This window comes from Megalops cyprinoides, chromosome 4 (genome assembly GCF_013368585.1).
Source record: "Megalops cyprinoides isolate fMegCyp1 chromosome 4, fMegCyp1.pri, whole genome shotgun sequence".
Lineage (NCBI taxonomy): Eukaryota > Metazoa > Chordata > Actinopteri > Elopiformes > Megalopidae > Megalops > Megalops cyprinoides.
In genome coordinates, this window is record NC_050586.1 from 9,878,106 (window position 1) to 9,891,281 (window position 13,176).

At 47.0% G+C, this 13,176-nt stretch overlaps 2 protein-coding genes across 2 annotated transcripts in view; both read right to left on the reverse strand.

The window, feature by feature from the left end:
- Nucleotides 1–374: 374 nt before the first annotated feature.
- On the reverse strand, nucleotides 375–3,707 carry tbx16 (T-box transcription factor 16). The gene is made up of 9 exons (XM_036528051.1): nucleotides 3,692–3,707; nucleotides 3,275–3,431; nucleotides 2,895–2,997; nucleotides 2,260–2,424; nucleotides 1,703–1,849; nucleotides 1,463–1,533; nucleotides 1,273–1,352; nucleotides 944–1,163; nucleotides 375–813 (listed from the first exon to the last, which is right to left on the reverse strand). The coding sequence occupies exons 1-9, from the start codon at nucleotides 3,705–3,707 to the stop codon at nucleotides 375–377; spliced, it is 1,398 nt and encodes a 465-aa protein (XP_036383944.1).
- Nucleotides 3,708–12,297: 8,590 nt separating this feature from the next.
- Nucleotides 12,298–13,176, reverse strand: part of cabin1 (calcineurin binding protein 1) — a 64,876-nt gene continuing 63,997 nt past the window's right edge. The window contains exon 38 of the mRNA XM_036525895.1: nucleotides 12,298–12,592. Within this exon, the coding sequence (XP_036381788.1) occupies nucleotides 12,449–12,592 (144 nt within the window). The 3' untranslated portion in view covers nucleotides 12,298–12,448. The remainder of the gene's footprint in view (nucleotides 12,593–13,176) is intronic.

Consider the following 13,176-nt stretch of genomic DNA (forward strand, 5'->3'; position numbering starts at 1 on the left):
GATATGATATTGGAGGCGTCCAAAAGCATGGACCACGTGCTACGCAGTGACATAACTCTGCAAAAATTGGGCACAGGGTCTTAAACAAGTCTACAACACCAGGCAGGTTGCAAGCTGGATAATGGAGACAATGGCTCCATAGGGGGCGCTGTGAACACCTCTGCATGCTGGCAGCTCCCTCAGCATTCAGTCCCGCCTCCAGCCGCCGGATGCAGCATGCTACAGGAAGTCTGCTTGAGCGTCGTGCGTATCACATCCTCCCGGATCGGACGGGCCTTGCAGGAAGCAGGCGGCAGGAATAAGGGAGTCTCTTGCAGTCACTAACTGATTTGAGTCTGGCAACGCTGGTCCCAGGTCAGCCAGCTGGCGCTCACTCACCAGCAAGAGTAGGAGAAGAGTGGGTACTGGCTCCAGTCGGCCATGTTGCCGTGGTGATAGCTGTGATGGACAGCTTGTGCGCTGTAGTCCGCAGGCAGGTGATGTGGAGGAGGGTACTGACCCGGGGCGGGCCCGCTCCACTGCCCGAGGGCCTGCTCCGCACCGTAGGGTGTGTACAGGTGGTGACCCAGGACACCTGGCTTGCTTGTGGGGGGCATTGCCATGTTCAGAACTCCTGGGTAGTCCTGGGGCCCAGGCACTGGCTGAGGGGCACATGAGGAGGGTCCTGGCTCCAGGGACAGGGGTTTCGGAGCATCGTGGTCAGGGACAGTGGCCACATCAGGGACCCTGGACTCGTAGCTGGGACGCCCAGTGCTGCCACCACTGCTGCCCACACTGGAGGAGGGAGAGGGTGACTTTCCATAATCGTGGCACCTGTGGAGAGAGAGAAGATCAGTGTCAGTTCAAGACGGAATGTCTGCATAGCAATAGGTCAAAGTGCTGTGCAATGCACAAGTCACTCTGCTTGTCTGATGCATGTGTGTTGTGAGAGCTCAGCTGGTACCTGTAAGGCTGGTAGGAGGCTGGCGTGGGCACGAGCTGCTCTGAGTTGTAAATGTCGCGGCCATCGGTGCCCAGTGGTGACTCCGTGCGTATGTTGAGGGATGGGTCCTGCTCAGACCCCCAGGGTGAGTAGCGCTCCTCCTTCACCAATGCGGCCTCCTTGCTCTTGGGATGTCCCATGGGGTCATCTTCGTAGGCTTCGTATGGAGACCTGCGGAAGTCTATAAGAGACAAACTCAATGTAACCGCGCTTCATAGAGATGCCACAATCCATGATATTAACGCTCAGTGATGCAATGATCTTAAAAAGCTGTCAGCAAAGGACAGTACCTGGAGGACTTCCATGCTCATCTGAGTCTTTGCTCATTTTCTTTATCTTCTCTGGATAGCCTGGCCCTCTGTGCGCACGCCTGAGGGAGGAGGAAATAGTGTTTACATCACAGAGACACCAGCCATCCAATGGGAAAAGGCAAATATTATATATCTTATATATATTATATTATTATATCCTCACAATCACCTTTTATTGTTGGTGCCCTCCTCTCTGAAACCCTTGGCAAACGGGTTGTGGTCAATCTTCAGTTTGGTTATCTGAAAGAAACAGCGAGAGTTAAAAGAGAATTCATCCTGCTTTTGCGATTCTGCTCTGAAGAGCACCATCGCAGCCAACATTACTGCGGGATGCAAAAAATAGCAGCGCGTATGCTAATGTGAGCTGGTGCAGAGGCGGGGTGTGTGGGCGGGGCACGGCCGGACTGACCTTGGTGTTCTGGTAGGCGGTGACGGCGGTGAAGGAGGTCTCGGGGAAGGTGAAGGTCTGGAAGACGCTCCAGCGCACGCTGAACAGGTCGTCCGCCTGCACGATGTGGAAGCGGGGCTGGTAGCGGTGCATGGAGTGCAGGATGATCTGAGGGAGGAGGGAACAGCGGTCATCAGCGAGGCCTTTAATGCACGCTCTCTCCCACTGCTGCCTCCATCTCACCATTATTATTATTACGACTCATTTGATACGGTCGCTCTCATCCAGAATAGTAACAAGAATAAGGGCTCATCTACAGAATAACACGTAATATGCCAGTGATCATAAGCGTACACTTTCACTGTCCAGAAAGGATAATGAATCCAATGAATCTAAACTTCCCTCAAGGTATAGGGTGATCAGATACAGAGGTGTAAGTGCAGGATATTGTCAAGTTCTGGGAATTATTAACTGGGAGATGGTGAGATGGAGAGAAATATTAGAGCTGCCTCTGAATTCTACACTAGGCATTTGCTGCGAGAAGCTTTGCCCTAGGCGTGCAATGGAGAGGCACTTACATGTCCGTGTTGGTCCAGTGTATTGTTGGTAAGCTTCAGCTTCAGGAAGGACACTGGCTGCTTCATCCAGTGGCTCCCCGGGGCCGGTGAGTCCGGGTGCAGGTAGGTCCGGCAGGGGGGCTGTGGCTCCGCTTTCCCGGCCACCTCCCACTTGTTCTTGTTCCACTGCAGGAAAACGAACTGAATCAGCAATCTGGCACCAGGTGGACCAGCACCTCGGGCTAGAGAGGGACCAGTCCTGCTCATCAGAACCACAGAACCAGCGTACTAGCTGAGAGACGAGGCTAAAATACGAGGTCAGCTGTGCGGATAGGTGCATTCAGAGTGAGTGGTGATGATGGTGGCACTTCATTGGCTTTACCACCCACAGAGAGAGGAGAGAGGTGGGGGGGTGGGGGGTCTAATGGAGTGGGCACCCAGCAGGGGGTAGAAAAACAGGAAGAGATAATGGCCTTTGATGTCCCGTGCCAGTATGGTGATTAACAGGGACTTGGGTGGAGCTGCGTCTGGAGACGGAGAGCATTTGGAGGAATCCCCTCACCCTGGGCACTGCTGTTTGATCCACTAAAAGCATCTGTTTTGTTTTGTTTTGGCTATTTTAAATATGTTCTTGACTAAAAGAGAAGTCCTCTTACCTTGTGTCTGAAGGCATCCATAGGCACCATGTCAACCAGCATAATATACTTGGCATAGGGCAGCAGTCCAGACAGGTTGATCTTACAGTGCGGAAACATTCTCCTGAAACAAACACACACAGACACAGTACGATCAGCATCACAGTAGCACTACTTCACTATTTATTCAGTACATTTCTATACCAGATCCTGTCTGCATTGACAGATAACCAATTCAGATCTGTCTACACATATGTACAATAATTCTAGCTCCCTGCTGCATATTTATCTTTGCATGGGAGCAATTTCCAGCAGAGAACACATATGCTTCAGTATAGAGCAGATGGAAGAGTAACTTAGTAATAGGCAGAGCCCAGAGATGCCTGCTGCTGCTTTCTTACCTGCCCTGTTTGGTGATGATCATCTCTGTCCCAACCTCATGGAAGGCCTTCCAAAGGTCAGAGTCCTCCAGTGTCATCCTGACATTGCCCTGGTGATAGGAGTCAGGGCTCCCCGCCACAGAGGCTGAGGGGGGGATGCTAAAGTTCGGCTTCAGATCTAAGAGGGGGAAAAGTGTCATGAGACATGTACAGGCTGATCATGCAGGACACAAATTAAATTAAAAGGAAGCTAGGTGTGCGCACCAACATACTGCCAATGTGTTGCAAAGGCCTTTCTACATCCTGTGTAAAACCAATGCATTTGTTTGTATTGCTCTCGGGGTTCGTGCTACAGACCTCTGATGAACTCTGATTAATTGTAGCATTTGGATACTGAAGCAATTGCCTAGCAAGAGCACAGAGCATGTGGACACTCACCGCGTATGGGCTGCATTCTTCAGAGCAGGTCTGCACAGGGTTCCAGAGAGAGGGCAGGTAAAAGAGGCCTGCAGATCAGCAATAACGTCCAGCGAGTCAACAGGATTAACAGCTCCTTGCACTGTGCATCTGCTCTCGGCTCCCAGTAAGGTCCACAGCTAGGGGAGGCAGAGGCGAGGTGCTTAGTCCAAAAAGAGTGCCAAGTAGATACAAGACAGGAATCAAGTCTGTGACTCTGCAGGAAGGGGTGTCTTCGGCTTTTAAGGGGAGTCACGGAGTGGGAGTGGCCTCGGGACCCATTCCCAGCCTTTGAAGTGACACAATGAGGGGTCAATGTCCGCTGCTGATTGGCGGGGAGGCGAAATCAAAGGGACTTAGCAGAGCCTTGATACCGTCCCCACAGGAAGGGCCACGGAGGAAATGCATCTTTATGAACTGCTAAGAGACTTTTAAACAAATATGGACGGGCTTCCCCTCGAGTGTGGGGAGCCTGCTGCAAGTGATCCACATAATCCACGTCGGAGGAAGTGGGACATTTGTCGATGTTGAGCTAAACAAGTTCACGCAGTGCTACCTCCTCACCTGATGCTACACAGGCTGGCCAAACAAACAATATTTTATCATTGCAGTGCTAATGCTTGTGACAATAAAGTTGGTGAATTTTCCCAATTTATCAAATTAATGTTGTATTATGGTGTCAATACAATTGGGACAATTAGTGGGCTCAAAGGGAAAATTCCCATTTAATAATAGATTATTCAGGTAATTTCTAAAATAGTGAAATGATGTGTAATTGGTAATATATTTTACCACATATTTATGAGTTATAGGCCACATTTGGATGCAGTTAAGATTGCCCTTGTTCAGACATATTTCCCAGCAGAAAATGTGAGGAACACATTAAATCCATTCTTATTATTGTCATTTAGCAGACAATAATAATAATAGATTAAATCCATTATATGTTATTATGGGGCTGTATCTTGTAACTACATCCAACTACATACTGTTGGATGTTTCTCCAGGTAAGGCACACCTGAGAGGCCTGTGAAGGGGTGGGGGGATTGGGGGGGCAGTGGGTTTGGAGGAGGCAGGCTTGTGTATTGGGATGTCTAGACGGGACATTGTGCTGATTGATAATCTCATTAGGGTAGTTTCTCCTGCAGGCCGGGGCTTCCCCAGGTGAATAGGAATTGTATGGGCCAGCATTTAACAGCTAGCACCAATGGCTGCTGCCTGCCTGGGAGAGAACAGAGAGGGAGCTCAAGGCTTGGATCTCTCTCCACTCCACAGGTAGTTCCCCCTGTCCTTAATGGCACACATCCCGCCAGCCTCAAATCCACATCTGCCCCCCCCCCACCCCCCCCCACCCCAGACCTGACTGGATCACAGTGTAGTTACCACACTCGTCCTCCACCCATAGAAATGCTAACCGCATGGAGGAGCAATACGGCACCTTATTACTGCTCTTCCTAATCACTCTAGGCCCTTCAGGGTCAAAAACTACATTAAAAGAAGCATAGTGAACAGAATGTATTGTGACTTAGCTTCAGAACATGTATCCCATTTTTTATTTGTCATGCTTATGCTGGTAAATATACCCCTTTTGCAGTGTCAATTAAACAAGCAGACACTGAAATTATGGCGTTAATTTAAACTTTGACTTTGTTAGAATGTGAATGTCATTGAGGAGTAGAAGCTTCACTCAAAAAACATTATTCTTATTTTCTGTGTAGTGGTAAATCATTGTGGAAAAAAGGATGTCATCCAGTAATTTAAATCATATAGCTACTCATTGCAATTTTAAAATGTGAAGGATCTTTGCTGAAAAAAAAGCTTTTGTCATGCCAAAAATGTGCTTTAATACCATTTGAGATGGCTAACCACACAAATTCAGTCAAATCATTGACTGACTATTTGTGAAGGATTGCTACCATTAGGAGCCTTTGCATAACACAAGTTGTTTTACTAGGCTGGAATGCACCCCTTTCTCCAGTCAGAACCTTGGGGAGACATGTAAGGGCACGCTCACCACTTTTACAAGTCCTATTACAGCGGCGTTCGGAAAACTTTTAAAAAGCGAATGCATCAGGCATTCCCGTCTTCTACTCGGTGCAAAATAATCTGATCAATTTGTGCGTTTTATCACTCTGCTTTGTGGATCTATTAAAGGCCTCCAAAAAACTGAGAATAAAAACACTCTCTGGAAACAGAGGTGGTTTAAAAGGCCCGCAGAGGTGTTTACGACCAGAGACCCTGAAAGCCTGAGCCGTGAGAATATTGACTGATGGCTGAATGGAGGCAAAGAGAAGTGGATGTATATTTGTCCCATTACTCATAGAAATCCATACAAAGAGGGAAGAGCTTCTGCCTCAGCCTTTCACACCTGCATGTTGTTGCTCTATTATACTTAAAAGGCCATTTTGTTTTAAAAAAAAAAAAGGAAGAGAGGGAAAAAAGCTGACGCCGCCCCTTGCTGCAAATGTCCCAACTGTCACTCCGCAAGCCTACTCGCAAGTCTCAGGGACCCCCTGGATGTGCGATGTGGTTTCAGTCACCTTGCGTGAAACCAATTGTTGCAGGGGAGTTATTAATTACAGGTTCAGTGCTACTCTCCTCACTTTGCACTTCTGAGAGAGACATGCATATTCTCAAGCCCCCTCAATCTAAAGCTGCAGATTTTTTTTTCCAGAACTTTCCCTTACTGACAAATGTTATCATAACCCATCCCTACCATCCCCAATGGGCTTCAAACATTCAACTGTGTATTTTTAAATGGGTTCATAGCATCCGTAAAATAGGCATACATGAGGAAGTAAGGAGGCAGTGCATTTGGAAAGGAGCTTAGGAGCTCTTTGATGTAGTGTTTCAAATAGGAACTTGGGTCTGATTTGGGAAATATTCTGCTGATACATATGTTTAAAGCAGGATTTTTATTCAGAAGCATTCGTTTCTAAAGTAAACTGCACCTGAAACAAATTATTAAAAGTGGATATTTAAGGATGCTTTCAAAGCAAATACGCCCTGACAAAATCAAACAAGGAGCCCTCGCCTGTCCCTCGCCCCGTTTTCTGCTGGAGGGCTGGAGCAGCGGACAGGTGTGGAGATTTGTGCATGCAGGCAGAGGGATTAGAGTTGAAGGCCTGGGCGTAAGCGGGGCTCAGTGCTGGAGCTTTAGGTGTATGTTTCAGCAGCGGCGGTGTCAATCCCATTACGCACCGGGAGCAGAGGTGACAGGTAAGATGTGGCGCTGGACACGGCAGAGGACACAGGCCAGGACCTCGAACGCTCCCAGGCCGCGTCGGCTTTTACAGCCGGCCCCGACCGGGTGTGACACGGGTGACGGCTGTGAGGTCGCCAGGCCCCGGGGACCCAGAGACACACACTGCACGCTGCTAGAACTGCAGCGCTTTGACAGCAGTGTGTTTCAGATGAAAACAGATAGCCCATTTTTTCACAATCTGTCAGCACATTGGCAACACACCTTTAGAATGGCATACTGGTAAGGAGCAGGGTTTGTGGCCCAAATGTTGCAGGTTTTATTCTTTGGTGGGGCCCTGCTATTGTACCTTTGAGTACAATAGCAGGGCTCACAAAATTGCTTCAGTAAACCCTCACTTGTATAAAATGAATGATATGTAACCTAAGGTGGCCTCCTGGAGTTGACCATGTATAAATGGACAACATGTAAAAACTGTAACCTGTGTAAGTCGCTCTGGATAACGGTGTCTGCTTAATGACAGTAATGTAATGTAAAGTATACAGTGGCAGGCGGTGCACATATGAGACATAAGACACAGCGCCATCCCCTCCATTAGAAAAAAATGCATATATTGTATGAACAATAGTACACAGACCAAATCTGAATGTGTAAATCTATCACACAAAATATACTAAAATAAATGACGAATTGGGTGCTCATACACACATTCTCTAATACACAAAGGTAAGAGTGAAGCCTCCAACACCTGCAAGTTTATTTTTCACTGAATGCAGGAGCACTTCAGTCCAGGAGGGACTGGGATCAGCAATACAGGAAAATTGTCGCAATTGACAAATTACCCTGAAAGAAGGCACGCTCGCTGCAGTGCCTATCGATCAGCCTGATCCCGTTTGCTGATGAATCAAAATCTCACGCGCTGTCGGAGAGGGCCTATTACGCCTTCCCCTGTGCCGAGAGGCCACGTTTCCCAACCTGCCGACGTGCCCAGATGACGCGTGGCAACGGGAAGTTCTGACACTGCCACGCCCCGCTTTCAGGAATGCGAATCCTGAGAACGCCCCCCGATCCCGGGGGGGGGCGCCTGGATGTTTTGAAACAGCAACCGCCCGTTTGCTGGTTGGACAGTCAAAGCCCAGCCTTCCCGCGCTACAGCGCACGTATTAGAGCGACACGTTCAGACCTGAAATCTAAATGTGAGGGGGGAAATCGCAGTAGAAATTAAAAAGAAAACAGCTACTCTCCAAACGACAGCATCCATGCCCTGCCCTGCCGTCTGACTTCGGGCCGGGGCTCGTTGGAAAGACAAAGTCGATGATATGCCGCTTCCCTCCCTGACGAGTCGCCAACGGCCTCTCCGGCCCGCGCCGGGGCTGGAGCCCCGTCTGCGCATTGATCCTCCTCTGCGGCTGATGTCCTGCTTCCCGGGTGTCAGCCTCTGGCCATTTGCCTTCACCGCAGAGCATTGGAGGGGTGGTGGTGGTGGGGGGGGGGGTTCTGCGCAGTTAACAGCTGCCAATACACACGGAGGATCAGACGGCCCGGGCAGAGCCCCATAAAGGGCCCCCGCCGAGCCCCGACGAGAAATCTCACACCTTTCACTCACATTAGCCATGCAGTCAGCCTTTTGATGCCTTAATTGGCCACTTTGGAGGCCCGCAGCACCCGGCAAGCAGAGGTTGCAGAGACCGCCAAGTCTGGCCAGCGCCAGGAACCAGGCCTGTGCTCGAAGGCCCCCGGTCCCTCTGAGAGCCAAGCTTCAACACCAAAGAAATTCAGAGCATGTGATATTCTTAGGCTTTGGTTTAGGATGGCATTCATAAATGATTTTTGTTTTTAATTGTGTTTTAGCTATCACAGGAGCCGTTTCTTCATATGATTTATACTGTTATATGTATTAAATATGTGCAATCTGACTCTACCATGGTGATGGATGCTGTTAGTGCTGTCCGTGTTCCTGGCCCGTATGGGTCACCCTGGATAAAAACACTAGCTGAAAGCTGACCAAGACTTGGTTTCATTAAATTTTGTTGCTTGGGCATTAAAACCGTGTGCTGGTATTAATACTTTCTTGTGGACATGTTACCAAGTTAAGGAATGGGAATAAGCACCCTTCTAACTCGCATTATTGAAAGCATCCAAGAGTGAGAAAAAGTCCTTCAGGTCTCTCACAAAGAGATGCAAATATATATATAGAATGTATATTCTGCAGAAAGGTGTAGGACAGTAACATCCATGGTTTGTCCCATTTGTTTCTGTTGCCATGCAAAATATCCCTTAAACACTACATTTCTGATCCACACTGCAAAAAATAGCCCTTCAAAGATAAGAAATAAAATAATTAATACAAGGTGTTTTTTTGCTAGTAATAAGTGAAAAAATCTGCCAATGGAACTAGTGGAAATACACTTGTTAAGATTTCTTGAAAGGGATCTTCAAATTAGGTGGAAAAAAACTAATTTTGATCCATTTTTAACTGGTATTAGGAAGTGTTTTTGTGTCATGCAGTTTAAAAACCTTCTGACTTGTCAAAAAGGCTTGCTTAATTTGATATACCACTCAAAGTAAGATGTTTTCAAGACAGTTTCACCAAACCAGATATTCAAGATGCACCGTCTAAAAACAAGTCCTTGTAGCTCAAGGAAATTTTGCTTGTTTGGTGACTGTGTCTTATATTAAGTGTAAAGAGATATTTTGACTTGAAAAGAGACAAATATGCTTGGTGAGATTTGGAGTTTTTGCAGTGCATCGTCTAAATGTAAAATGTGCTCTTTGCTTAATTTAAAAACCCAGCCAGACCTCTGTGGAAATAGGGGTTTGGTGACTAGTAACTGTGAACAGAAGTCTGCCCCCCCGCCCCCAAATTCTCTGAACGACACCAATGTCACAAATTTAAACTAGGGAAGAGAGGAGCACATTTGGCCCTCTTCATAAAGAAGGGAAAACCTACAGCCCTCAAATTAAGCTTGCCTGGCAAAAGGGGCAGATCACAAATTCACAGCACTTCATAAGGAACTCCTGGAAGTTGCTAATGAGGACTAACGGCCTCCTTGTGTTGGGGACGTCTCACTGACAGAGAGATGGGTGGTCTCCAACCTTCAGAGGAGCCCTCTTCTGATCCCGATACGCAGGGGAGGGTGCAGGAAGAGAAACACAGCAAGGGGACAGATTCCTGAAAGAGACAGTGCAGTTTTTGCCAGAAGAACATAGGGCTGCTTTGCAGTGGCTCTGGGCTATCTGAGAGCAGACAGTCTATATCAGTAAGGACTTTCTGAGCAAGCAGTCTGGCCTGCAGTACATATTCAACTCAGCCTTTTACCAGACAGGGAAATGTGAGAAATTTACACTTTTCTAGGAAGAACAGGGATGGTCAACTCAAATGGCAACATATATTAACATCAACCTACATGGACATGGCAAATGTTTTCCCTCTTAGATCTCATGAAGCATGCACGTCGAGAAAAACTTGCAGATCTAAACACTTACATTAAATCACATGTGCCAGGCACTCTCTTTTAATATTTTAGTTGTGTTCCACATGACACAGTGATTATGTCAGAAAAGCACTCAGACCAGGCAGGAGTGTGGTATCAAGTGTATTTTTGGTTTGTAACATCTTTAATGCAGCGCCAGTATTCAGAGTACAACATCTCCCCCTGGTGTTCGAGTGCAGTAGTATTCAATTCCTTTCACCCAACCAGGAGGCCTGAAACTTGGAATTAAATTCTCAGCCATGATACATTCCCATAAGAAGCGCAGCAGAATATAAAACAGTATCTTACACCAGAAAAATACAAACATACATTTACAGGTAGTTTAGCAAGACTCTGTTTCGATTAACGTCCCTTATTATTATTTACAAGGAATTTTCCTTTTTTTTTAAAAATGCTGCTTTAACAGTATTCAAGAAAAATACTGTAAATATCCATCTTCGTATAGAAAACAATCTGTATAAAAACATTCCTTTGTCTTCAATTGATTTTTTTTTGTCAATCATTTTAAATATTGTTTAAGTGTACCCTCCAAAACGGATCCAATAGGGGAGGGGAAAAAAGAAATTGCTTGGGTGAAACCGAGAGCGTCTGCACGTCCTTACTGCTGAAACGTGCAATGCCAGGCCAAGGCGACCAACTTGAATATTTTGAAGGAAATGACATTTTCAGCACACACAAGATATGTACAGAAAGTATTCTGAAGCCGTCCAAGGGAATCTCTCCCCCAGCGAGTCTCAGAAACGGCTCAATCTGTGACAGTGCTGGTGACGGAACTCACCGCTAATCCCTCCGTGTGGTAAAGACTATTACCCCTTACATCAATCATCCCTTTGGGAAAAAAAAACAAGTGAACAAAAACCCCCAAAATACATTAAAGACACAATATAACAAGACACAAAGCAAAGTTGCTTTAGCACAAGTGACTCCAATATAAACCATGTTCATTAACGTACGTACAAAAACAAAACCAAAAAACTGTACCGGACTGTCTGTAAACTGTATGTAAACCTATTCAATCGGCAACAGGCTGCAAGGCCTAGTCTGTTGCGCGTAGGTGCTGCACTTGGTGGGATAGCTCTTGTGTGGAGTGCGGTCCTGATATTTGCATTTCTAAAGGACTGCCTGACGGTTGTGCGTCTCCCCTCAGACAAGAGCTGGGAGGCGGCCGATGTTCACCAGTTACTGTTAGTGTCCTAGCAGGTCAAACAAAAAAAAAAAAGTTTTCCTTGAAATGATTCTCACTTTGTCAATGTGTATAAAATTAAGGACTGCTCACAGGAATGATATGTTGTCTTGGCACATATCTGAGAATGGAGTTCAGCACCTCTTAAGTGACTTCTTTTTTCTACGTTCTTGCTGGCAAAAATATATGCCTAATTCTAGTTCTCACTAAGTTTGATAGATGCACGAACTGCATCGTTTGGATAATCACAGACTGCTTAATTGCATTTGGAGTTTAAGTGTCTGCATAGGACAAGGGTAGGCAACGATTCACCAACTTTGAGCACTGAACGTGAAAATGACTAAATTGCTAAATTTATTTTGCTGCATGTAATCTTTTTTTTTTTTTTTTTTTTTTAATACATCCACTTATTCTAGAAAGCCTTCAGTTGGTGGGTCTGACGAGAGTAAATGGCACTTTGCTGGACTGTCACTTAAACAGAGAGCAGCCCCAGCCAATCGCTGAGAGTCAACACTACACAACAGCCCAGAGGCGGAGCCACAGGGCTGAATGCTGCAGGAGGAAAAAAGCCCTTGAAACTGAAAACGCACGGACGGCATGCACAGCACATACACGGTCAGAGGGGGGACCGATCGTACCAACACAGGACTGAAAAAACGACTAGCTGCAGATACACGTGGCATCCCTCTGCGTCTAGACGTGGGGGAGGGGGGGGGCGGGGGGCGGGGGGATGAATTAAAAAGGACACAAACTCAAATGCGAGTCAGAGCCTGGTTCGGCTGGGCGGTGTGCGGCCCCTGTGCACAGTCCCAAAAGCGCACTGAGAACGGAGCGGGGGGCCAGGCGGCAACGCCGGCCTCTCAGACGTCCATGTAGTCGTCCTCCTCGTCTGTGTCGCTCTCCAGCGACGACTCCTGGCTGGACGTCTCCTGCACCTCCAAGGCCGGCTGGCACAGGGTCTCTTTCTTCACGTTGGCGGCCGACTGAGAGGACAGGATGACGTTCTGTAGAGCGAGGGGGTAGGGAGGGTCAGTCTGACTGCTGTGCAACGAGCCTAAGGCCTAAGGTCTATTCAGGCGTGCTGTGAGAGATGCAAACTGCACTGTGGATGACTGAACCCCAAAATGCACCTCTGCATGAACAGAGCAGCATGGGGGAACTGTGTAATATAGGGGTAAGGAGCAGGGCTCGTAATGAAAGGTTGCTGATTTGATTCCCCACTGAGGCACTGCCGTGGTAACTGCCTCAGGAAATACCCAGCTGTATAAATGGTTAACATGATAAAACTGTAACCTATGTAAGTCACTCTTCATAAGAGCATCTGCTAAATAACAAAATTGTAATGTAGTGTAATGCATGGACTGGCGGAAAAAGTACTAGGCCTGACATCACACATAAATACCGTCCTTTAGGGGGAAAAAAAACAAAACCTACCATATTCAACTGCACATACAAAGATACCTCTTTTCATCTTAATAGTAGGTATGGTAGTCTCTTCAAACCAACAGCAGTGGGAGCAGATGGATGTTAGTGTACTGACTAAAGAAATATTGCTGATGGAGAGCTGTCTATGCGGCCTTCATTTTTG